The 25,860-nt window shown below is 44.8% G+C and overlaps 1 protein-coding gene across 4 annotated transcripts in view; it reads left to right on the plus strand.

The window, feature by feature from the left end:
• Window positions 1-7,695, plus strand: part of CPEB1 (cytoplasmic polyadenylation element binding protein 1) — a 159,342-nt gene extending 151,647 nt beyond the window's left edge. For all 4 annotated transcript variants that reach the window (XM_082256525.1, XM_082256526.1, XM_082256527.1 and 1 more), the window contains exons 10-11: window positions 4,666-4,746; window positions 6,272-7,695. In XM_082256525.1, coding sequence (XP_082112651.1) covers window positions 4,666-4,746; window positions 6,272-6,382 — 192 coding nt within the window. In that variant the 3' untranslated portion in view covers window positions 6,383-7,695. The remainder of the gene's footprint in view (window positions 1-4,665; window positions 4,747-6,271) is intronic.
• The last annotated feature ends 18,165 nt before the right edge of the window (window positions 7,696-25,860 follow it).

Consider the following 25,860-nt stretch of genomic DNA (forward strand, 5'->3'; position numbering starts at 1 on the left):
CGTGCGGAGTCTCCGCAGACTCTGTTGTCAAACTTGGAGATCACCATGATCTCTTTGGAAGAGTTCGGGTGGCTGGTGAACCTGCAGAAGTCATCCCTGGTTCCCTCCAGGAGGCTGGACTATCTGGGCCTGACTTTGGATGCGTCCTTGGCCAAGGTGTTTCTCCCTGCAGAGAAACTCCAGAAGATACAGTCGGCGACTCAGCTGTTACTGTCCGCCAACTGGCCGTCCCTTCGGACCTGCATGAGGGTTCTGGGACTGATGGTGGCATCTTTCGAGGCAGTACCTTTTGCTCAGTTTCATACGCGGACTTTCCAAAAGGAGATCTTCTCAAATGGAATCGGAATCCCGATTCCCTGGACAATCGGATACGGCTGAGTGAGCGGACCAGGGAGTCCCTGGTTTGGTGGCTTCGGTCTCCGATGCTCAGTCAGGGGAAGTCATTTCTTCTGATCTATTGGACGATTGTCACTACGGATGCCAGTCTATCCGGGTGGGGAGGGGTTGTCGGCAGGCTGTCTGCTCAGGGGCTCTGGTCCTTGGAAGAATCCAGGCTGCCGATAAATGTGTTGGAACTGAGAGCGATCAGGCTTTGCCTGGTTCTCTGGACCGAGCGTCTTCGGGGCTGCTGGTTCGGATTCAGTCGGACAATGCCACGGCCGTGGCTTATGTCAATCACCAGGGGGGCACAAGAGTGTTCTGGCAGCCGTGGAAGTGGCCGGCATCCTTCGTTGGGCGGAACGGTTTGTTCTGGCTCTCTCCGCAGTTCACATTCCGGGCGTGGAAAATTGGCAGGCAGATTTTCTCAGCCGTCAGACCTTGGATCAAGGGGAATGGTCTCTTCATCCAGAGATGTTTCACCAGTTGTGCCTTCGTTGGGGCACCCCTGATGTGGATCTGTTGGCATCTCGGCTCAACGGGTGCAGAGGTTTGTAGCCCGCTCCCGCGATCCTCTGGCGGACGCCAAAGACGCACTGGTTGCTCCGTGGGGGCAGTATCAGCTGCTGTATGCCTTTCCTCCTCTCGTTGCTGCCGAAGCTTTTTCGCAGGATAGAGGCGGAAGGAATTCCAGTCATCCTTGTGGCTCCAGACGCGTCTGCCGCGACGATCTCCAGATGGATCAGGCAGACGGTGTTGCAGGCTTACTCTATTAAGGGTCGGGTTCCTCCGTTCCCTGTTAAGGCACACTCTACTCGGGCTTAGTGCTTCCTGGGCCTTCCGCCATCAGGCGTCGGTGCTTCAGGTTTGCAAGGCGGCTACCTGGTCGTCTGTTCATACCTTTACTAAATTTTGAGGTTGGTGTGCTGGCATCGGCGGATGCCTCTTTTGGCCGCAAGGTTTTGCTGGCTGCTGTTTGAGGGGACCTTTGGTCTACCTCGGGGGGGGGGGGGGTCTGTTTTTCAGGTGGGTCTCATCTTCTTTCAATTAGTCCTCTGTTCTTCTGGTTGGCTCTGTTTTGGCCTTCTGGATTGGATTTTTTTGTTATCCCACCCCTCATTTATGGCACTGCTTTGGGACGTCCCTACGGATATCAAGAGATGGAATCTGCATCTGTCAATGAGCGACAGAAAACTGGATTTTTGACTTACCGTAAAATCCTTTTCTCTAAAGCTCATTGACAGATGCAGGACCCGCCCCTCTATTTTGAGTTGGGTTGGTTTGATTTCTCTGACACTCCTTTGTTACATAACTGACATCCTATAGTGGGGAGAGAGAGGGTATACCCCCTGGGACTGCCCATAGGTGTAGCCAGAACTTTTTTTCTGCCTAGTGTCCTACTCCTGTAGGGGGCAGTAATACCCTACGGATATCAAGAGATGGAATCTGCGTCTGTCAATGAGCTTAAGAGAAAGGGATTTTACGTTAAGTCAAAAATCCAGTTTTTCCCAAATGGGATCTATCTTTAGTTTTACAAGGACTTACTAAGGCTCCGTTTGAACCTTATAACAGTCATCTCTGAAACATTTGGTCTTGAAGACACTTTTTTTTGGTGGCAATTACTTCTGCCAGAAGAGTGAGTGAGATTCAGGCTCTTTCTATTACAGACCCCTTTTTGATTATTTTTCCAGACTGAGTTGTTCTTCGGACAGATCCAACATTTCTCCCTAAAATAACTAAATCCTTTCACCGTACTCAAGAAAATGTGCTGCCAACCTTTGCTTCAACACCAGCTAACACTAAAGAGGAAGCCTTTCATTCCCTGGATGTGAGGTGTCTAATACACTACCTGTCTGTCACCAAAGAGTTCAGAAGGTCAAATGCCCTGTTTGACACCTTTTTCACCCTCACGAGGTCCTGTGAAAATTATAAAGAGCACCTTGGGAAGGTGGCTCAAATGGGCAATTGAGGTAGCTTATGTAGCTCAAGGAGAGACTCCTCCTGAAGGTGCCCCATTCTTCCAGGTCGGTGGCTACATCCTGGGCTGGTGCTTTGCCTGAACAAATTTGCAAGGCAGCTACCTGGTCCAGTTATTCCACTTTTCTCAAGCACTATAAGATGTACTTACTGGCTGCTGGAGATCAATCCTTTGGGCGGAAGGTACTGCAGGCAGTGGTCCCGCCCTAGGGTAAGTTACTCTTTTATATCCTCTCCAGGTGCTGTCCTGAAAGGCGATTTGAGATGACCTTAGTTAGACTTACCGGTGACGGTATTTCTAAGAGCCTTTCAGGACAGCAGCCTACTACCCTCCCTAAAATGTTGTACTTTATAAAAGTTATGACCTATGTGCTCTGTTTTCAAGCATGTCGGAGGATACTTTATAACTGAAGGCATGGTGGAAGAGGGATTAAGACTGCAGTGTTTCCTGACTTTCGGTGGAGCTGCACTCTCTCCCCAGGTGCTGTCCTGAAAGGCTTAGTTAAACTTGCTGGTGACGGTATTTCTAAGGTTTTTTTTCTTCTATGCTGCGACCACCGTTGAGGTATTTGTAAATTGCTATCATCTCCCTCTCAGGCGTCTCTTCTCCAGGGAGAATAAATCAAGTGATTGTAAAAGCTCTTCATAATTAAGGTCCTCTAATTAGTTTAACCTTCTTTGGACTCTGTCCAGTTCTGGTCGCCAGTCCTCAGAAGGGATGTGTTGGAGCTGGAGAGAGTACTCCAGATTTTAAGCCCTTTTATTTTGGATCTGGTGACCAGGGGCCACAGACTGGAATTCGATCCCCGGCCGCTGGAGAGATTGTTGGTCACCAGCCTGCCCAGAGATTGAGTCTTCAGATGGGAGACCTAGTAGATCAGAACGTCTTGATCCCAGTTCCAAGGGCAGGGCAGGGGTTTTTACTCCCACATCTTTGTGATAAAGAAGCCCTCAGGAAATTACCGCCTGATATTGAACCTTCGTTCTCTAAATTACTCGATCAGATACAAGCACTTTTGTTTGGAATTAAGATTTCTCTTTGGAATTAAGATTTCTCTTGCGTCTTCTGACAGTCGCCGCCCGATGGTATTAGCCTTCACTAATGGGTAATGGCGCATTCTGCAGGAGCAGGCTAGGCAGATAATTATCAGGTTAATACCAAAAAACTTTTGTACCTCTGCAAGCCACTAGGGGGCCATCCCACAGCCATTACCAAAACCCAATCTGAGATTACTTCAGTTTCAAGCTGCCTAGCTTCAGGAGCAGAGCTTTAGGTCTTTCCCTGCTGAGACCTAGCGTCTTGGCTTTCTAATTTTTTTTTTTATGAATTTAAGTGTTTTTTCTCTTTGCACAATAGATTTTTCTTCTCACTATCACTGGTTAGTCAGTGATTCCTTTCCTGGAGGACTACAAGTGACTGCAGAGCTGGGCCTCGGACTGGGTATCATAGATCCTTATGGAGTCCCAGCCTGCCAACGAGCGTCGCAGGTTACTGGTACACCCAGGCCTCCCAATGACAGTGCCCCTCCATATGGGGACGAGCCGGCGGAGCTGCGCTTCGCAGAGGATGTATCAACCCGGATCGCCCGCGTGTTCCCAGCATCTCTCCTTGGCTGACGGCACCCCCCACTTAGGGTGGTAGGTCTCCTGTTTTTGAGTGGTGTCCGCTGCTGGAGTGGTGAGTACTGAACCCCCTTGTCCCTGGGGACGTTTGGGGAGTTGTGGGCCCACTCCTAGGGGATAGCAGGGCTGGTGATCTCTGTAGTATCCTTCTTCTGGCTGGGTTGGGGTTGTTTCCCTCCCCTCCCTTCCCCCCGCTGGGGGTGCTGCATGGGAATGCTGTGGGGGTCTCCCTGGGGTCCCTGTGAATAGCCAGAAATGTGTTTGGTGCATTTATTTTGCAGCCGTTTGGAGCGGCCGCCACTTTAGTGGTTTGGGGGGGGGGGGGGGGGAGTCTGGAAGCAAAGGGCTGCTGGAGAGATAACTAGATAACTAGTGCAACTGAACTTCCTCTTGACAGGGAATGTATGCCATGTTCCGGATGCAAAGCCCTGGTTGTCACTCAATTAAGTGTAGTTTCTCAACACCTTTAGAAAATTGGCCCTGTCTCTGGAAACAATTTAGTACTGCATGTCCAAAGGTCTGAAATGTGGTACAGCAAACCTTTCAGACCATGACAATTTCAGTCTTTCCATAAGCTGAAAAAAGCCAACAGGAGAAGATGATTCTGGAATTGGTCTAGAGTATTGTTTCAATGGTGACTTTCATGCTGAGTAATTTTATGTAATGGAATTCCTCTTCTCTTTCTAGGTTCAGATTGATCCTTATCTTGAAGATTCGGTGTGCCAGGCTTGCAATTCTCAGCCTGGTCCATTTTTCTGCAGAGACCAGGTAATTCTAAAGCCATTGGATTTGTTTGGACTAGCATCGCTTATTCAATGCTCTAGCACCTCCTTGTGTAGGCGTCACGCCTTCTAGGTAGGCTATTATCTGTCGTGAGCGCATGCAGGGAACTGTTAGATCCAGATACTGAACAAACCTATCCCTTGCAAACACAGAAGGCTTCTGTGTTTAAAAGGCAGTGGCAGAAGGTACTGAAGGGGTGGAAGCTGGGACTGAAGGGATGGGAGCTGGAGGTTTCGGAATAGTTCCTCCAGGTTTGGCTGCAGAACTGGGTGTGAAGGCCACATGACAAAAAATGAATAAAAAATGGTGTAAATGTTGCAAAAGTAGAAAAGTTTGTTGGCCATATAGGACACTGGCTAGGTATTTTGTAAATCCTGGTTATAGGCTGTGGGCTGCTACCTTTTTTAGGTGATTGGACACTGCAAAAACTGCTGGACATACCCCCTAGATGAACTACTATAACTCCACACCGGTCAGTACTCAGTTTTTTTCCTAGTGTTCTTAGGTGATAGACCTTTTCTTCCCTGTGAAGTTTTCTATGCTAACCATGTGTGGTGGTCCCCCCCCCCCCCTTTCACTGCCTGCTACTATATAGAAGTGTTGCATGTAATGTTAAAAACTGTACCCAGACCCCACGCTGTAATAGTATAATATTGCTTCGGCTCTGTATCTTGCTTGGGGTCCCCACTTTTGCCCAGAGCAAAAAGTGCAGGTAGCAGCATGGTACTACATGGGTCCAGAGGTGCAGTCCCCTTGCATGGTTCCAGGCCCTAAAAGGTATGCCCCTGCTCTCAGCTGGATGTGGACCCATATAGGGATCAGTAACATGTTTGGGCAAAAGACTCATCTGGGTTATTGGTTGGATACTGTAATTTTACAGAAAGTATGAGATTCAATACGTACTACTTGGTAATACACATCACTGTGTTTTCTGTTCATAATCATGTGTATCTGTGAAGTGTGTGGAAAAGGCCTCCATAAAATTGTTCATTGTTATTTTTGCCCGTAGTCCAGTGTTGCATAGTGAAAGGATAAGTTCACCTTTCGAACAGGTTACGCGTTCCACCCAGTTTTAGGGTGGGACATGTAACCTGATCCCAGTGCTGCAGCTGCTGACCCACTTGATGTGTCGGCAGAACGGAGAGAAGTTCCTGGTACTGGCTGTCACTGTTTGAAAACAGTGCAGCTGTGCAGGGCCGCCATACACAGCTCTGTATCTGAATGAACTACAAGCCCCTACAGCCTACACCCTTGGCAGCTGTCGGCTTGTAATTCTCAAACTACCACAGCGCTGTGGTAGTTTGGTAGTTCATGGAGCCTTCCTGATGGAATATCTGCTCGCCTGTACAGGATGTTTTGGCAAGAAGATACACTGACTGCAATTCTATACAGGCTCCTACTACAAAAAATAAATGCACATCGTACCTGCAAAAAAGTGCATTTATTTTATTTTTTTAAAGTTTGAGGTCAGTGGTGCAAAAAAGTAATCTCTTTACCCCTTTTCTTCAAGGTTTGCTTCAAGTATTTCTGCCGTTCCTGCTGGCACTGGCAGCACTCAATGGAGATCCTCCGTCATCACCGCCCTCTCATGCGCAACCAGAAGAGCCGTGATTCCAGCTAATATTACCAATAGGAAAAGGCTTCAGAGCAAATAAGCTGAAGAGATGATTAGGTCCTGTGCCCCTCTAGGCAGCACATGGAGCACTTATACTTTTTGTTGACAGGAGTCAGTGGATAGTGGGGGAAGTCACGTGATAGTGTTTTGGCACTTACTGTACATTGTAATAGTTTTTGCACTTGTGCACAGTGAGTTCTTGCCAGGGATAGAGGATTTTTTTTTATGGTTAAGGAGGTGCATATTTAGCCTCCCAATGTTTTGCAGTTCCCATTCTAGTCCTCCAACACTTGCTGAGTGTAAGCAGTGTGTGGACAGTTGTCTGAAGGTTTGACTATTAATGCCTCAGTCTTTTTTGTTTTTTGTTTTTTTTATTGCAGGCGCTTCTTTTACATTCCTTGCAAATACTGCAGGTATTCATTGACAATTGCCCAGTTTTTTGCCGTCGCCATACAGTGCCTTCCGATGCCTTCCAATTTCTTTAATGTCCCATCTGAACTGCATAAACTGGTTGTTCAGTTGGCATTTTTACTCGAACAACAATAGCAGTATCTGCTCTTTATTTAAAATCAAATCATTTCATATTTTACCCTTTTGGGGGATTTTTACCGGTTCCTTTTTACACTCTTAGATGGTTTTTAAGTCAATTTTTTTTTCCTGGCAGCTTTTAACATTATCGCAACTTTTCTGTTTCTGGGAGCTGCTAGTTTAAGAGATTAAACATAAATATATTTGTACAACTGAACTTCCAACAAAAAGGACAGACTCGAGGCCTTGGCTGAAACAGATGACCTTTTGTGTGTGTGTGTATATAGTTTTAAGGATGTTTATGCACTTTTTTTTAATTTGCACTTCAGGGGATGGTAGTTTTTAAACACTTAATGTTTGGCTGGACAGTAAAGGGCTGTAATGTATATTTTATTTTTAAGAATGGGGTAGAGGCTAGAGAGATGAGACCTTTCACCTGGAGGGGATGTGCCCATGCTCTTAGGTTGAGTGTTATAGGAAGAATCTGACCTATGAAAACTGTTGCTAGCCTTTTTGAATCGTGTCCATGTTTTATTTCTGCCCCCCCCCCCCCCCCCTTCTGTTTGGAAGCTCCGTGCCAAAGATTCCACTGTCTGTAATGTTCTCTTTCCAGTACACGCTGAGCTAAATCTGCACTAGCTGCCCTGTGCGGGTATTTTCTGTGAAGCTGTGTGTAAAGTCTCTACCTCATTGTAGTTATGCAAGCAGAAAAATGCACTTATCCTACAGATGTGGTGTCGTTTTCTTTGTTTTTTTGTTTTTTGTTTTTTTTTTGGCACATAATAAACACGTTGAAGCAGTAAGTGTGACTGGTCCTTTTTTTATTTTAAATAATGCTGTTCAAACTACCTGCACTTCATCCTTAAAGGGCATTTCCTTTTGGAGTCTGCTTTGAGAAACCTCAGTTTTCCATTCACACAGCATACCAAAAATATCTTTGTCTTTGCAGTTTGGTCATTGGCTGTTAACCTAAATCTGAACACTGACCTAACAAAAAAATTGAGGATTAATTATGTAAATTACTCCATAGTCGCCTCCTAAACCTTACAAAGCAGGGAGGGCATGTAAGGCCTCTTTCACATGAGCAATCTGATCCATCTATTTTTCAGGCAGACCAGATAAGACCCTTCATTCTCTATGGAGCAGCAGATGTAAACAGACTTGTGCCTGTTTACACCTGCCCTGCTCCATTCTGATCGGGCACAAACAAGGATTCATTCTCCATCTTGCTGGATCGGAGGGCAGTTGGGTGTAAGTGGACAACTAATTAGTTTACTTCAGACTGCCTATAGAGCAGAGTGCAAATAGGGGTACAGCACTAAAGTGAAAGGTGCTAATGATGATTAAAGTGGCATGTGCTGCTATAGTGCCCTTAATATAAATAAATATATTACAGTGCCATAAATATATTACAGTGCCAGCAATATTAGAAAACAAGTGATATAACAATAAAAAAATTAATAAAATAATCCTGGAATATCCCTCAATTATCACTCGGTGAAAATGAACAATATAAGGTGCAACACAAGTGTAGTGAATAAATTAATGCTGAAAAATCAAGTCCATCCAGATGATCCAATGTGCAAAAACAGCAAATAAAGTGCTTGACTGATGCTTCCACACTTTGTGCACGTGTGACCACCACCAACACTTATTGATAGCCTCTCACCTTAACACTGGTTCAATGAAAGCATTGTATAATCCCAATGACAATACTCCTTATGGGGATGTCTGGAATGCCAGCATTTTGCCTCAGCATATACCGATAAGCATGTAAAAAAATGGACAGGAGATCTAATTCTCTCTGAGTAGGTAACTTTTAATAATCACGGATAGTTAAAATAACACTCTCATAATTCACACAATTCCTAGCCTGTGCAAGCTGACTGAACATGTACAAAAGCCTCTGGAGGGGCAGTGGTGCTGGGTCACCGCTCGTCCAATTTCGCCGCCCCCTAGATGCATTCAGACCTCGGACGAGGGGCGACCCGGCAGCACGGCCCCTCCAGAGGCTTTTGTACATGTTCAGTCAGCTCGCACAGGCTGGGAATTGTGCGAATTATGAGTGTTATTTTAACTATCCGTGATAGTTAAAGCATTAGCTTGAGAGCATTAGATCTCCTGTCCCCCTTTTTTTTTTTTTTTTTTTTTTTTTTTTTTTTTTACATGCTTATCGGTATATGCTGAGGCAAAATGCTGGCATTCCAGACATCCCCATAAGGAGTATTGTCATTGGGATTATACAATGCCTTCATTGAACCAGTGTTCACAGGGTTGCATATGATGGGGCTTGGGTCTCAGTCGCAGCGGTCCCTTGGCCGACAGCGCCCCTACTTCAGTGGCAAGGAGTTTTTTCTGGAGTGTCATTGCCTGTGCCATGGAGTGTCATTGCCTGTGCCATGGAAGGGCAAGTATAGTCCCCCCCCCCCCCTTTTGGTGGCCTTCTTTGGGGTGGATGTGGGTAAATTCCAGGGACAGGCGGACCTGCCTGCAGGTTCACTCCTCCCATCCTTAAATCCCTCACTGAACTGGGTTTCTGCATTCCCTGCCCTGGGACCCCCAATAGACACTGTCCAGAGACCCCTGGGGGTCTACCCTGCTATCCCCACTCTGTAAGGGTCCTGGGATATTGTGTCCCGCCTTGGTAGGCTGGAGGGTTCCTAGTGTAGGAGACCCCCCTTGGTGCATACCCTGCTGTTTACACTGCAGTGTGAGTATAGTGCACAGGGGGTCCCAGTGTAAACAGCAGGGCATGCACCCTGGGGGTCTCCTATATTGGAACCCCCCCCCTGCAATATACCCACACCGCAGAGACCACAGCAGAGTCTCCCCTGAAAGTGTCCTACCTTTGGGGGGGCCCTTTGCAGAGGGTGCAGGAAAGATCCTGGCAGCATGCTTGTGTTTGTAGCAGATGGTGGCCATTTCCCTTAGTCTGGTTGGCAGCCATGTTTCTGTAGATGGATGATGTCATGGAGGCCATTTTCACTTTAGTCTGGGAGGAGCTGAAAACCACTGACATCTTGTGAGGATGCCGAAGGGCCTGTCCCGGCCAGGGGGAGGATTTAATATCCTACCCCCTGATCAATCCAATAGCGAGGAGGATTCCTCCATGGTCGCAGCAGCGAAATTAAAAAGTGCTGGTACACTCGCTTATCACTGCAGTACGTGAGGGAAGCAGTGCCGCTCCCTGCCGCCTATGTTTTAGCGGATCAGTTGGTCTATGGGCTGCAGTTTGTGATGCTGCTCCTGTGCTGTCCAAACTTTGTTTCAGCGCTGGGGATTAGGCACATGCTGTGGCTTAACAATTGGTCTGCAGACCAAGCCTCTAAAAAAAGGGGGGGGGGGGATATTTGCTGGTTTCCGGCCCCGTAAACTTTTGAGGGTCAAGGAGAACCGCAAAAGGTTTCCCTTGGGGGGGGGGGGGGGGGCGGGGTGTCAAAGTTTGTCCTTTTCACAGTTTTTAGGTCTGGAGTTTCCTTGTGTGGCTTTAATTTCAGCAAAGGGTTCAGCTGATGTTCGAACTACTGAAGGGTTCTCCCTATTCAGGAAATTGAAATACCTAGGTCTGGATTTATTTCACCAGGGTGGTGCTTCCTCTGGACAAATTTCAGAAATCGAAGGCTGTGATTAACTAGCTGCTGTCATACAGACAGTTCTCTCCCAATTTGCATATAGGTTCTGAGTCTGGTGGTAGCAACCTTCAAGACAGTTTGCACAGTCCTACATCCAGGTTCGCCTCCATAATAGGATACTGAAGTTTGTGATGGTGTCTTCTGATAGACACTGGAAGTGTCCCAAGGGCCACTATCCTCGGCTAAGGCGCTGTCTTCAGTTCCTGCGAGGATCTTACAATCATCCTGGTGGCTGTAAACATTCCGGGGGTGGGGGGGGGTTATATACCAGCTGAGGATAGCCAGGTGTTTTGGTTCTGCCTAGACTTAAGCTGCATACACACTATCCAACTTTTGTGTTTTAGATTTCCTTCAGATTTAACTTTTCTATTTAGTGCAAGGGCCTGCCAGATTGCATACAAATTGAAAGTGTTTAGATTTATCAAAACCATATAATATGAGGTCAAACCTAAAGGAAAAAGTCTTCAGAAAATCTTAGTGTGTATGGTCCATTAGACTGGTTATGATTTATGGAGCACTGTGTACCGATAACTCAAAGGGATTTTATGGTCCATACAAAAATCCAGTTTTTTTTTGTGAAGCTAAAAATGCATGTTTAGACCGTGCTGCTCCTGCTTTAATGCAAGGTAGCCAAAAATATTAAATGCAATACTAAAATATATTTTTGTACCCCAAACCTAAAAAAAAGATTTTGGAATGTGCAGAGATCTAATAGTTTTTGTTCTTTCATCATACCAATGTCAGAGCAAGTCAAGAAAATACATAGTGGTGGGTTTGGATATCAGTGTTCCTTTGACATGTTTGTAAATGATTATAACCTTCAGGAATAGCAAACCTATATCTGTATGAAATAGGGAAGCAACTATTGTTCCATAGTTCATCAAGAATGAACATATGCCCAAATCATGTAAGTCGAGGGGGGAAAAAGTAGATCCAAATAGCAATATATTCTAGGTAGGACACTGACAAATGACTGAAACCAAAAGTAGCAACGAGTGATAAAAGGAATAGGACCAGAAATGAGAAGAGAGAACATAGGATGGGGAAAAAAAAAAAAACTAAAAGGAATAATTAAAATGGGGGGGAGGTAAAGGAAGAGAGCCATAATTACCTATATAAAGCAACAGAAGAGCTGCAAAACGAGATCCCATAATTATGCAGATTTCTACTTTTGACACATTTACCACTGTTTAGCAAAGTACTGGAAATGATTCCAAACAGTCCAAATAAGATGAATGATTTGTCTTAATACCATGCTATCATATTGTCTATACATTCAATTCACAAGTCCAGGTGATAAGGTTGGTGTGTCAGATTGGTGCCAGCATCTGGCAATAATAACTTGAGCTGCTGTTAGATTCAAAGAGTCTGATAAGAGGTTTCCTGTCTGTAGGAGCCCAGTACCAGACAAGACAGTAAGCTGGGGCTGGTTGGGGTAGGCATCGCACACTACATTAGCAAGCAATTGCAATATCATGTCTCAAAAATCAGGCTATGTAGGCAAGTGCCCCAAATATGGACCATGGGGCCAGGAGCCTGCCAACAGCGATGTCACCTAAAGAATGTGATAATTATGCCATTGGCAATGGTGGAGGCTGAAAGTTTATAGGAGAGAATGAAGACTTTAGTCCACTCCAGTTCATCTGTTGGTACAGTCAGTTCCTTCTCCCATTTGGACAGAAATGAAGGATAACACTGAGATTCCCGCAACAGGATTTGATATATTGAAGAAAGTGGGTGGTTGGGTCTGGGGGATTGGGGAAGCAATGACCTTGAACTCTGCAAGTGGATCTAGTCATAGGAGTTAAAGAAGAGTACCGTCTAAGAAATTATGTAACTGGATATGTTCAAGCCAAGCAGTCTGAATGATGGTAAACTAGTCACTTTATCTCAAATCCTAAACTGCCACAATCCTCAATGTGTGGAATAGTGAATAGATTGTTTTTCTGCCAAGAGTAAAATTTAGTTGTTTTCTAGTAAAGTGATGTTCTGGGCAAAAGAAAAATTACCAAATAATGGAGTCAGTGGACTCTGCTTTGATGAGAGCCCATTCCTACTCCGGTACTGGTCCCAGACACTCAAGGTAGCGCTAGTGAGAGTTGGTAGGTCTACAATGAGGGTCAGTCCAGGCTAAAAAGGGTAAGGAAGTAGAAAAGGGTGCCAGGTCAGTGTGCAAAAAAAATCAACACATTTTATTCAAGACATTTGCATGTATAACTGTGGTGCCAAGTACAACAGGCGAATGCATGGATGTGCCGAAGTGCAGCTGCAGTGGTAAGAATGGCCTTCGCTGTGGCGGTGAAACCCAGGAAGGTACCAACAGCAAGGGCAGTATGGTGGGGAGGACAGGAGCCTTCACAAACAAAGCTGACAGGGGACCAAGACAGATGGAAGGTGGCGGGCCACAACCTGTTTCAGAGGCCCCCTGCCCAGGGGAAGAAGGAAACTTTTAAATATGACAGTTTGGCTTGAAAATTGACCAATTGGGTGGAAGAGGCTGGCAAAAAAAAAACAAGGCTAGTTAACAGAACTCCACTGACACAGAAGCAGCTACTGGCAGGGGCAGAGCTGCAAAAACCAACAGAGTCCGGTAGAAAAAAAACTGACCTCTTACTGTGAAAAGGGATGGAGGTGAAAAAAACAGCCTCACAGGCAGCATGCCAAGTCCAAACTCGTGTCACCCTTACATAAATACAATTATCTAAAATGTGATTAAGATCATACAGTACATCCCGGAAAGTATTCACAGCGCTTCACTTTATCCACATATTATGTTACAGCCTAATTCCAAAATAGGTTACATTCATTATTTTCCTCAAAATTCTACAAACCATACCCCATAATCACAATGTGCAAGAAGTTATTAAAAATCACATGTACAGAAGTATTCACAGCCTTTGCCATGACACTTAAAATTGAACTTGGATGCATCTTGTTTCCACTGATCATCCATGAGCCCTTTCTACAACTTGATTGGAGTCCTGTGGTAAATTTAGTTGATTTGGAAAGGCACACACCTGTCTGTATAAGGTCCTACAATTAACAGTGAAAGTCCGAGCACAAACCAATCTCTGAAGTCCGAAGAATTGTCTGTAGACCTCCGAGACAGAATTGTTTTGAGGCACAGGTCTGGGGAAGGGTACAGAAAAATTTCTGCAGCATTGAAGGTCCCAATGAGCACAGTGTCCTCCATCCTTTTTTTTTTTTTTTTTTCTTCTATGTTTTTATTTTTTTCCATTATCTCTCCTTATTCCCATAAATCTCATTTGGCAATCCATCTGGCCCTGGGGCTTTATGGTTAGCTGATTCCCTTTCTGCCTCTTGTAGTTCTTCAATAGTAATAGGCATTTCCAATGATGCACTGTCTTCCTCTGAGAGGAGGCAAACCCTGTATAAAATCTTCCATTCTCTAATTGCCTCTTCTACCTTGGACCTGTATAGATCAGAGTAATAATCTTTAACAATATTCACTACTTCTACTGGACACAAGGTCACCCCTCCCACATGAGTCTCAGTGGACATTGTAGTAGGCAAAATTGTGTTCTGAGACCTTGCCAAGAGGGCCAGCATGTGTCCAGTATTTTCGCCCTCTTCATAACGGGCCTGTTTAAATAAATAAATAAAAATAAAAAAAACTATTAACCCTCTTCAAGGACAATGTTTGATATAACTGCTGTGCCTCCATCCATTTAGCTAAGTTGCCTGATGATGGATCTTCTACATATACTTTTTCCATCTCAGTAATTTTCTCATTATCCTCAGCTCCCAATCCCTGGTGAGTTTCTTCCTTTTAGATATTTGCTGAGTTCTGATTCCTTTTACGTAGGCTTTAAGGGTATCCCACACTATACCATGTGTTTCTGTTGATCTAATATGTCCCAAAAACTCCCCAAGTGTGTTCATCATATGATCTTTAGGGGAAATGAACTGTAGCCAGAAAGGGTTAACTTTCCACTCCCCCCTGTTCCATTGTTTCCCCAACCTTAATGTCAAGACTAAAAGGGAGTGATCCGACAATCCCTAAAGGCCCGTACACACGTAGCGATTGTCGGTCGTAAATATTCGGCCAACGTCCAATCGGCCGATTGTCGGCTTGTTAGTATGATGCTTCCGACAACCGACTGTGACTTTTCGGCCGAACAGAATCTGGTGTGCATGCTGTAAAATTGTTGTTGGCCAACACCAGAACGGCCGATTGTTCCTCAGTCAGTACAGAATTCGGCCGACAAACAGCAGATGAGCAAGACTGGGCATGCTCAGAGAAGAAAAAACACACGGAAAGTTAACCATCACATGACATCACTTCTGCAGTCGGCTGTTGTTGGCCGACAAAATTCGTGTGCAGTCTTTAGCACTTTTCAACCGACAGGACAGCACCGGACAAAAGACGGCCGATTGTTCGGCCAACAATCGCTACGTGTGTACGGGGCTTAAGGCCCCTTTCACACTGTCCGCTCCGTCGATCCCCCGCTGTGTGCCCCCCCCCCCCAAATGACCCCTTTTTGGAAAGTAGACACCCTAAGCAATTTGCTGAGAGGCATGTTGAGTGCTTTGCAAATTGAAAAAAGAAGGAAACAACAATTTACGCCCTTAGAAAGCCTGAAGGCGGTGATTGGTTTTCGGGGTCCTGTATGCGGCTAGACTGCCAAAAAGTCTCACACATGGGGTATCCCCATACTCAGGAGAAGCAGCAGAATGGATTTTGGGGTGTCAATTCACATATACCCATGGCATGTGTGAGCAATATATCATTTAGTGACAACTTTGTGTAAAAAAAACAAAAAAAAAATAATAATTTTCTCGAAACTTGTGGCAAAATATAAAATATTCCATGGACTCACCATGCCTCTCAAATAGCTTGGAGTGTCTACTTTGCAAAATGGGGTAATTTGGGGGGGGGGGGGGGGGGGGTTGTGCTATCTTGGCATTTCATGTCCTTCAATACTGTGATAGGTAGTGAGGGGTGAAATCAACAATTTACGCCCTTAGAAAACCTGAAGGCGGTGATTCGTTTTCAGGGTCCTGTATGTGGCTAGACTGCTCCCATGCTCAGAAGAAGCAGCAGAATGTATTTTGGGGTGTCATCTCATACTGTATATACCTATGGCATGTGTGAGCAATATATCATTTAGTGACGACTTTGTGTAACAAACAAAAAATAATAAATAATAATTTTCCTGAAACTTATGGCAAAATATTCCATGGACTCACCATGCCTCTTAGCAAATAGCTTGGAGTGTCTACTTTGCAAAATGGGGTCATTTGGGGGGGGGGGGGGGTTTATTCTATCTTGAAATTTCAGGGCCTCCGAAACTGACAGGTAGTGAGGAAGTAAAATAAGCAATTTATGCCATTAGAAAACCTGAAGGTGGTGATTGGTTTTTGGGGTTCCGTACACAGCTAGGCTCCCAAAAAGTCTCACACATGGGGTATCCCTGTACTCAAGAGAAGCAGCAGAATGTATTTTGGGGTGTCATTTCACATATACCCATGGCATGCGTGAGCAATATATCATTTAGTGACAACTTTGTGTAAAAAAAAAAAACAACAAAAGAACAAATTATCATTTTCCTGAAACTTAGGGCAAAATATAAAATACTCCATGGACTCAATATGCCTCTCAGCAAATAGCTTTGGGTGTCTACTTTCCAAAAAGGGGTCATTTGGGGGGTATTTGAACTGTCCTGGCATTTTATGCTCAATCTTAGCTACACATCACCCACTCTTCTAACCACTTGAAAACCAAGCCTTTTTTATGACTTTTTGTTTAAATGAAAAAATATATTTTTTTTTACTAGAAAATTACTTTGAACCCCTAAACATTACATATTTTTTTTAAAGCAAAGGCCCTACAGAACAAAATGGTGGATGTTGCAATTTTTTTCGTCACACAGTATTTGCGCACAGATTTTCCAAATGCAATTTTTGCGGAAAAAAAACACTTTTTTAAAATTTAATGCAGAAATGCACTATATAATTCCTAATTGCTTGGTAAGATTAAAAGATGATCTTATGCCAAGTACATAGATACCAAACATGACATGCAGCGGCAACAAACTACGTACATTTTTAAAAGTCTTTACAGGTTAGCACTTTGGAGTTACAGGAGGAGCTCTACTGCAAGAATTACTGCCCTCGACCTGGCGTTCGCAGCGATACCTCACATGCATGCTGCAATTGTGGTTTACATATGACAATAGACCAATGCTTGCTTGAATTTAAATGTCCCCTATGATAGCAATTTGTAGTGACAGGTACTCTATATTTTTATTTATTTATTTATTTTTTTTTTTTAAATTGGGGTCTTTTAGACTCTAGATCTCTCCTCTGACCTTAAAGCATCTGACCACACCAAGATTGGTGTGATAAGATGCTTTCCGAATTTCCCAATGGCGCTGTTTATTTCTGGCAAAACAGAAGTCACGAAATGCTCGTAGCTTCCGCTATCTTAGGCCATAGAGATGATTGGAGCTATTCTCGTCTCCAATCAGCTCTATGGTCAGATAATGGAACCACCGGCTGCACTCTCGGGTTGACCGGTGGGACAGAAGAGCCTGAGAAAAAACTCGGAAGGCGGCGGGAGGGGGGTAGTCCCCTCCCACTGCTTGTAAAAGCATTCTAGCGGCTAATTTTCCACTAGGATCACTTTTAAATGTAAGCCGACTGCTGGCTGTAAAAAAGGATACCAAGATGATGCCTAAATATGCAGGCATCATCCTGGTATAACCACTCAGTACATTGCTGATCTTTGTTTAGCATACAGCTGCAAGAAAATTGGAATGATCTGGATTTCTGCACAAATTGGTCATAAAATGTGATCTGATCATCATCTAAGTCACAACAATAGACAATCACAGTCTGCTTAAACTAATAACATACAAAGAATGAAATGTTGCCATGTTTTTATTGAATACACCTTGTAAACATTCACAGTGCAGGTGGAAAAAGTATGTGAACCCTTGGATTTAATAACTGGTTGAAGATCAGACGTGCACAACGGTCAGGAGTAATTCTTGACCATTCCTCTTTACAGAACTGTTTCAGTTCAGCAATATTCTTGGGATGTCTGGTGTGAATCGCTTTCTTGAGGTCTTTCCACAGCATCCCAATCGGTTGAGGTCAGGACTCTGACTGGGCCACTTCAGAAGGAGTATTTTCTTCTGTTTAAGCCATTCTGTTGTTGATTTACTTCTATGCTGTAAACATGCAGCAATGTTTTGTTTGGACAGCAGTGGCTTCCTCTGTGGTATCCTCCCATGAAATCCATTCTTGTTTAGTGTTGTACGTATTGTAGATTCGCTAACAGGGATGTTAGCATTTGCCAGTGACTTTTTTAAGTCTTTAGCTGACACTCTAGGATTCTTCTTCACCTCATTGAGCAGTCTGCGCTGTGCTCTTGCAGTCATCTTTACAGGACGGACACTCCTAGTGAGAGTAGCAGCAGTGCTGAACTTTCTCCATTTATAGATAATTTGTCTTACGGTGGAATGATGAAAAGCGAGGCTTTTGGAGATACTTTTATAACCCTTTCCAGCTTTATGCAAGTCAACAATTCTTAATCGTAGGTCTTCTGAAAGCTCTTTTGTGCAAGGCATCATTCACATCAGGCAACGCTTCTTGTGAAAGCAAACCTAGAACTGGTGTGTGTTTTTTATAGGGCAGGGCAGCTGTAACCAAAACCTCCAATCTCATCTCATTGATTGGACGCCAGTTGGCTGACATCTCACTCCAATTAGCTCTTGGAGATGTCATTAGTCTAGGGGTTCACATACTTTTTCCACCTGCACTGTGAATGTTTACATGATGTGTTCAATAAAAACATGGCAACATTTCATTCTTTGTGTGCTATTAGTTTAAGCAGACTGTGATTGTCTATTGTTGTGACTTAGATGATGATCAGATCACATTTTATGACCAATTTGTGCAGAAATACATATTATTCCAAAGGGTTCACATACTTTTTCTTGCAGCTGTATATTGTAGGTTTTTTTTTTTTTTTTTTTCATGCAGCCTGTTGGCTGAACGAAAAAAAGAGAACCTAACAGATTCCTTCATCCACATCGATCACTGTGGATGAAGAAATATCCACCAGAAAAGGTGTAGTACACCCATCATTAGCCGCCCAAAACATCCAAACCCACTTTCTAATGATGGATATATGTGACCAAACGCCATGTATACCTAATATTTCAAGCCCGAGGCTCCAGGCGACCCTGGTCTGGCAACCTGAGAGCAGGTTACTCCAGACCTGCAGACAAGATCTCTTCGACATGAAGGTTCGCCCCCACCCATGTCTGGGGTGGGCGAACGTCTTCGCTGGTTTCCGGCCCTGTGGACCTCCCTAGTGAACGAAAAATGGGTCCACGAAGTAATTCTATCCGGTTACAAGATAGTTTCGCTCCTGTCCTCCAGAAAGGTTCTTTCCCTCCAATGTGCGTCTACCTCCAGATCCTCTACAACCTCTTTTCGGGGTGGTGCAGGACCTGTTGTTTCAGGGGGTAATCATCCCAGTTCCGGTTGCAGAACAGTTTTAAGGGTTTTATTCAAACCTGTTTACGATCCCGAAAAACAAGGGCAGGGTTCGTCCGATTCTGGACCTCAAGGCCCTGAGTTTTTTTGTGTGGGTGCAAAAGTTCAGGATGGAGTCCATTCGATCGGTGGTGGCTTCCCTGCATCAAGGGGATTTCTTGGCCTCTATCAACATCAAAGATGCCTACCTGCACATTCTGATTTGTGTTTAACAGCAGCGTTTTCTCTGTTTTGCTGTTGGGGAGAAGCACTATCAGTTTGTGGCTTACCCTTTGGTCTTGCCTCTGCTCCTCGGGTCATTTCGAAGGTGCTGGCTCCAGTCTTGGCATTGCTGCGTCAACGGGGGATTGCTGTGCTGGGTTATCTGGATGACCTTTTCTTAAAGGCAGAGTCTTCTGGACGGGGGCCAAGCCAACATTTCCATTGCAAATTGTGCAAGCTCTGGCCAGAGGTCAAGCCTGCCCACCCAGTAGTCCAGGGGTTCATCACTCCTCAGAGCGTCCACATCGGCCGTTAACCCGATGTAGTCGGACACCTGTCGGTCTAGGCGTTCCCTCATGCTGGATCCGGAGTACAGCTGTCGATGGTTCAGCTGAAAGAAGGATCTCATATCTGACGTGACCAAGACATCTTCTAACCTCTGTGACTGGACATTCCTCTGCCAGCGCACGGGAAAGCAGAATGCAGCATTTCCCTCAGCAAGGCCTGGAAGTGCTGCATTCTGACCGCCCTCTGTGATTGTGGTAATATTTCCGCCATTTTGTGTTTCTACCGGGGGTCTAAGTACGTTGCCACCCAGTACTGGTCCTTGGCCTTTATGTGTTTTATACGGGGGTCCCCCTTAAAACACTGCAGCATGTAGGCCCCCATTCCCACTAAACTGGAAGCAGTATAGTGGCCTGCTTCCAGTTCATCATCCAGGATAATGTCGTCCTCGTTCTCCTCCCCCCAGCCACGGATAACACCAGGGATCCCAGAAAGGTTTAAAGCATGATCTTCTTGCTCCTCCTCATCCCCCCCCCAGCACCATCCTCCTCCTCTGACTCCTCTTCAGACTCCTGCTGTTGATTTGTCTCAGATGGAATATCACCCCCTGGGAATTCATCCAACATTGCGACTTCCTGATCTTCCTGCTCCTCGACGGCTTGATCAATGACACGATGCAATGCACGCTCCAGAAAGAAGGCATAAGGTATGATGTCACTTATGGCGCCCTGGCCGTGACTGACCAGTTTGGTGATCTCATCCAATGGCCGCAGAACTGGCCACTGGCCAGGTGAAAAAAACCCAAGCTCCCCAGACCCTGTCCTGCCGCCGAGTTCGAACAAGTAGTCAATAACTGCACGTTTCTGCTGGAGCAGCCTATCGAGCATATGCAACGTTGAGTTCCATCGCGTCGGGCAGTCTCAAATAAGACAGGTTGTGTCGCCGCTGAATCTCAGCAAGACGAGCCATGGCTGTGTAAGATCTTCGGAAATGGGCCGAGATTTTCCTGGCCTGCCGCAAGACGTCCTGGACCCCAGGGTATTTGGCAACGAATCGCTGCACCACCAAGTTCAGGACGTGTGCCATGCATGGCACTTGTGTTATTTTGCCCTGTTTCAGCGCGCTCAGCAGATTGGCACCGTTGTCGCACACCACTTTACCAACTGACAAATTCAGCGGTGTCAGCCACTGATCTGCCTGTGAACGCAAAGCTGAAAGGAGTGCGGGACCAGTGTGGCTCTTGGCTTCCAGGCACAACATACACAGCACAGCATGGCAACGTCTCACCTGGCATGTGGAATAGGTTCTAGGGATCTTGGGCGGCGCAGGAGAAGAGACGGTAGCAGCGGAAGAGGAGGAGTCAGCCAAGGAGGAGAGGGAGGATGGAGAAGGAGGAGAAGAAGAGGCAGGCCTGCTTGCAATCCGTGGCGGTACAACTAAATCTACACAGGTGCCAGGGGTTGCATGCTTAACGGCTGTCAGAAGGTTCACCCAGTGGGCAGTAAAAGTGATATACCTTCCCTGCCCGTGTTTGCTAGACCATGTGTCTGTGTGGATAACACCCGCTTCAATCTGTGGTATTGGGGGGCCACAGGTTTATCACACCAGTTCTACAAATAATTAGCCAGTATCTGTTGTCAATGTGTGTAGCACAGTTAACACAGCAAAAGAGGCCAAATTTTTGCAGGACTAAAATACAATCTTAGAAAAGTATACTGTTAACACCCCGCTTCAATATGTTCTTTGGGGGGGCCACTGGTCTATCACACCAGTTGTTCAAAAAATTTGCCAGTGAGTTTGGCACTGTTTGTATCAGAGTTCACTCAGCAAAAGAGGCAATATTGTTGCAGGACACAAATACACTTATGAAAGTATACTTAGATAACACCCCACTTCAATATGTGGTATTGGGGGGCCACTGGTTTATCACACCAGTTGTTCAAAAAATTGGCCAGTGATTTTGGCACTGTGTGTATCAGACTTCACTCAGCAAAAGAGGCAATATTGTTGCAGGAAACAAATACACTTGTAAAAGTATACTCAGATAGGCTCCAAAAATTAGCTCACATGGTTTGAACTGACAGCAAAGAACGTAGTATATGATGGCTAGAGGTATAGTAGGCGTTCACAGTATACACAAGTTGGTGGCGGGCTGTTCAGGCCGCAAAAATGAGCTCACATGGGTTGAACTGACAGCAAAGAACTTAGTATATGATGGCTAGAGGTACAGTAGGCGTTCACAGTATACACAAGTTGGTGTCGGGCTGTTTAGGCCGCAAAAATGAGCTCACATGGGTTGAACTGACAGCAAAGAACGTAGTATATGATTGCTAGAGGTACAGTAGGCGTTCACTGTATACACAAGTTGGTGGCGGGCTGTTTAGGCCACAAACATGAGCTCACATGGGTTGAACTGACAGAAAAGAACGTAGTATATGATTGCTAGAGGTACAGTAGGCGTTCACTGTATACACAAGTTGGTGGCGGGCTGTTTAGGCCGCAAACATGAGCTCACATGGGTTGAACTGACAGCAAAGAACGTAGTATATGATGGCTAGAGGTACAGTAGGCGTTCACAGTATACACAAGTTGGTGGCGGGCTGTTTAGACTGCAAACATGAGCTCACATGGGTTCAACTGACAGCAAAGAACGTAGCATATGATGGCTAGAGGTACAGTAGGCGTTCACAGTATACACAAGTTGGTGGCGGGCTGTTAGGGCCACAAACATGAGCTCACATGGGTTGAACTGACAGTAAAGAACGTAGTATATGATGGCTAGAGGTACAGTAGGCGTTCACAGTATACACAAGTAGGTGGCGGGCTGTTTAGGCCGCAAAAATGAGCTCACATGGGTTGAACTGACAGCAAAGAACGTAGTATATGATGACTAGAGGTACAGTAGGCATTCACAGAACAGTAAGTGTCGGCCTGTATAGGCTGCAAAAATTAGCCATTCAATGGACATGAAATGCCTTTTATGCTGCTGTATTTAGCGAAACCAAAGACCAGGAATTGTTGTGGGTGGATGGCGGTCTTTCGGATATTTGTGGCCTGGCATGAGGAATTTCGATGAAACCTGGTCTATTGGTCACATGTGTTGAATTCCTCAGAGATCCATGCCTCATTCATTTTTATAACTGTGAGGTAGTACTAGTCTACACTGTCATGAGCTAGGCGAGTGCACTTATCGGTCACGATCCCCCCTGCTACGCTGAACGTCCTTTCGGACAGGATACTGGACGGGGGGCAAGCCAACAGTTCCATTGCAAATTGTTCAAGCTCTGGCCAGAGGTCAAGCCTGCCCACCCAGTAGTCCAGAGGTTCATCACTCCTCAGAGCGTCCACATCTGCCGTTAACCCGATGTAGTCGGACACCTTTTTTTACGCTCCAACATTTGAGCCACAGAAGCCTGCCTTTTTCCAGAAAAACGTGATGACGGCATCATGGAAGGTGGAGTGTTGGACAACTGTGAGGAGACAGGAGAAGGGGGAGGAGAAGGTGAAGAGGCTGGACGGTGAGAGCATGGAGTGTGGCTTTGTGGGTTCTGACAGTGTTGCTCCCACTGGGCTCGGTGATGGGATTTCAGGTGCCTTCTTAAGGCGGTTGTCCCTAGGTGAGTGTTGGGCTTACCGCGACTTATGCGTTGACTGCAAAGGCTGCAGATGGCAACACTGGTGTCAGCAAACGGACACATTAATAAAAGCCCACACTGCGGAGCCATGTGTCGGCGTCCTGGGAGCACCAGATGTGACTGTACATGGTTGATGGCTCGCTCCTGATACATTTGCAGTCTGCTTTCTACCTCTTCTGCAATGCAAGTTCTGCCTGCCTCTCCTCCCTATCTGCCGGTCCGTTAGTCCGCCAGTTCTACAAATAATTGGCCAGCAACTGTTGTCACTGTGTGTAGCAGAGTTAACACAGCAAAAGAGGCCAAATGTTTGCAGGACTAAAATACAATCTTAGAAAAGTATACTGTTAAATAACACCCCACTTCAATATGTGGCATTGGGGGGGGGAGGATTGGTGTAGCACACCAGTTCAAAAAATTGGCCATTGAGTTAGGCGCTGTGTGTACCAGACTTCACTCAGCAAACTAGGCAATATTGTTGCATGACACAAATACACTTGAAAAAGTTTACTCAGATAACACCCCACTTTAATATTTGGCATTGGGGGAAGCATTGGTGTAGCACACCAGTTCAAAAAATTGGCCAGTGAGTTAGGCGCTGTGTGTACCAGACTTCACTCAGCAAACTAGGCAATATTGTTGCATGACACAAATACACTTGAAAAAGTTTACTCAGATAACACCCCACTTTAATATGTGACATTGGGGGGGGAGCATTGGTGTAGCGCACCAGTTCAAAAAATTGGCCAGTGAGTTAGGCGCTGTGTGTACCAGACTTCACTCAGCAAACTAAGCAATATTGTTGCATGACACAAATACACTTGAAAAAGTTTACTCAGATAACACCCCACTTTAATATGTGGCATTGGGGGGGGGGGGCATTGGTGTAGCACATCAGTTCCAAAAATTGGCCAGTGAGTTAGGCGCTGTGTGTACCAGACTTCACTCAGCAAACTAGGCAATATTGTTGCATGACACAAAAAAAACTTGAAAAAGCTTACTCAGAGAACACCCCACTTCAATATGTGGCATTGGGGGGAAGCATTTGTGCAACACACCAGTTCACAAAATTGGCCAGTGAGTTACTCGGTGTGTGTACCAGACTTCACTCAGCAAACTAGGCAATATTGTTGCATGACACAAATACACTTGAAAAAGTTTACTCAGATAACACCCCACTTCAATATGTGGCATTGGGGGGGGGGGGGGGGGCACAGGTTTATTACACCAGTTCTACAAATAGTTGGACAGTAACTGTTGTCACTGTGTGTAGCACTGTTTACACAGCAAGAGGCCACATTTTTGCAGGACTAAAATACACTCTTAGAAAATTATACTGTTAAATAACACCCACTTCAATATGTGGCATTGGGGGGGGGGGGGGGGACAGGTTTATTACACCATTTCTACAAATAATTGGCCAGTAACTGTTGTCACTGTGTGTAGCACTGTTTACACAGCAAGAGGCCTTGGTGTAGCACACCAGTTCAAAAAATTGGCCAGTGAGTTTGGCGCTGTGTGTACCAGACTCAGAGATGTATAGTAACGAAGTAGAACTACTTAAGTACTGTACTTAAGTACCGAAATGCGGTATCTGTACTTTCCTAGAGTAGAATTTTGTTCTCCTACTTCTACTTTTACTTCACTACATTTTTTCGATGATTTCGATACTTCTACTCAAGTATTTTTTTTTTTGTGCTGCATAGTTACTCGTTACTTTTAAAAAAATTACCACTGCCAGAACAGTAGATGGCAGGTTGCATAAAGCTCAAAAAAATGTGTATAATGTCATTTGTAAATCAGCGCATACGAAAATTAAGGCTGTGTATAATAAAAGCTGCTATACCAAATCTTTCCAATAAAAAGAAAATATGAAACAAACAAATAAATGGTGCTACAGCGCTTAAAGTGCATCAAGAAACTACTAACAAACACAGGTTAATCATTTGAATAAATCATTTGAAATAATAAAAACAATATGATGTTCATACTTTTGACTTCTTTCTTTAATAACTACATAACACAGTACTTGTACTTCTACTTTCAGTACTTGAGTAGAATTTTTTTTTTATAACTACTGGTACTTTTTACTTTTAGTACTTAAGTAGCAAATTTTTTGAAAAAACTACTTGCAATACTTAAGTAAAAAAAATGTTGAATACTTTAGTACTTCTACTTAAGTAACTTTTTCTGCGAGCACTTCCACTTCTACTCAAGTAATTTTTTGATCGAGCACTTGTACTTTTACTCAAGTAGAAATTTTGAGTACTTTATACAAGTCTGACCAGACTTCACTCAGCAAACTAGGCAATATTGTTACATGACACAAATACACTTGAAAAAGTTTAGTCAGATAACACCCCACTTCAATATGTGGCATTGGGGGGGCAATTGGTCTATCACACCAGTTATAATACATTATAAGTGTTTTGTCACTGTGTGTAGTGTTGCTGCAGAAACGCTCAGTCTCCCCACCACACCTGTCACAATGCTGCACAGTGCACAATAATAGTACTAATCCACTATAATATGCTTTCTACAAAGCAATACCAAAAAATTTGCATGTTTTACATGACTTTTGTGGACATTAACAGAGCAATTTGTGTGTTACTGCAGCCGATCTCTTACTGCCCCTAAAGCAACCACTGGATACCTGCCCCTATAGTAAAGAGACTGT

This window comes from Pelophylax lessonae (genome assembly GCF_965119305.1).
Source record: "Pelophylax lessonae genome assembly, chromosome: 4".
Lineage (NCBI taxonomy): Eukaryota > Metazoa > Chordata > Amphibia > Anura > Ranidae > Pelophylax > Pelophylax lessonae.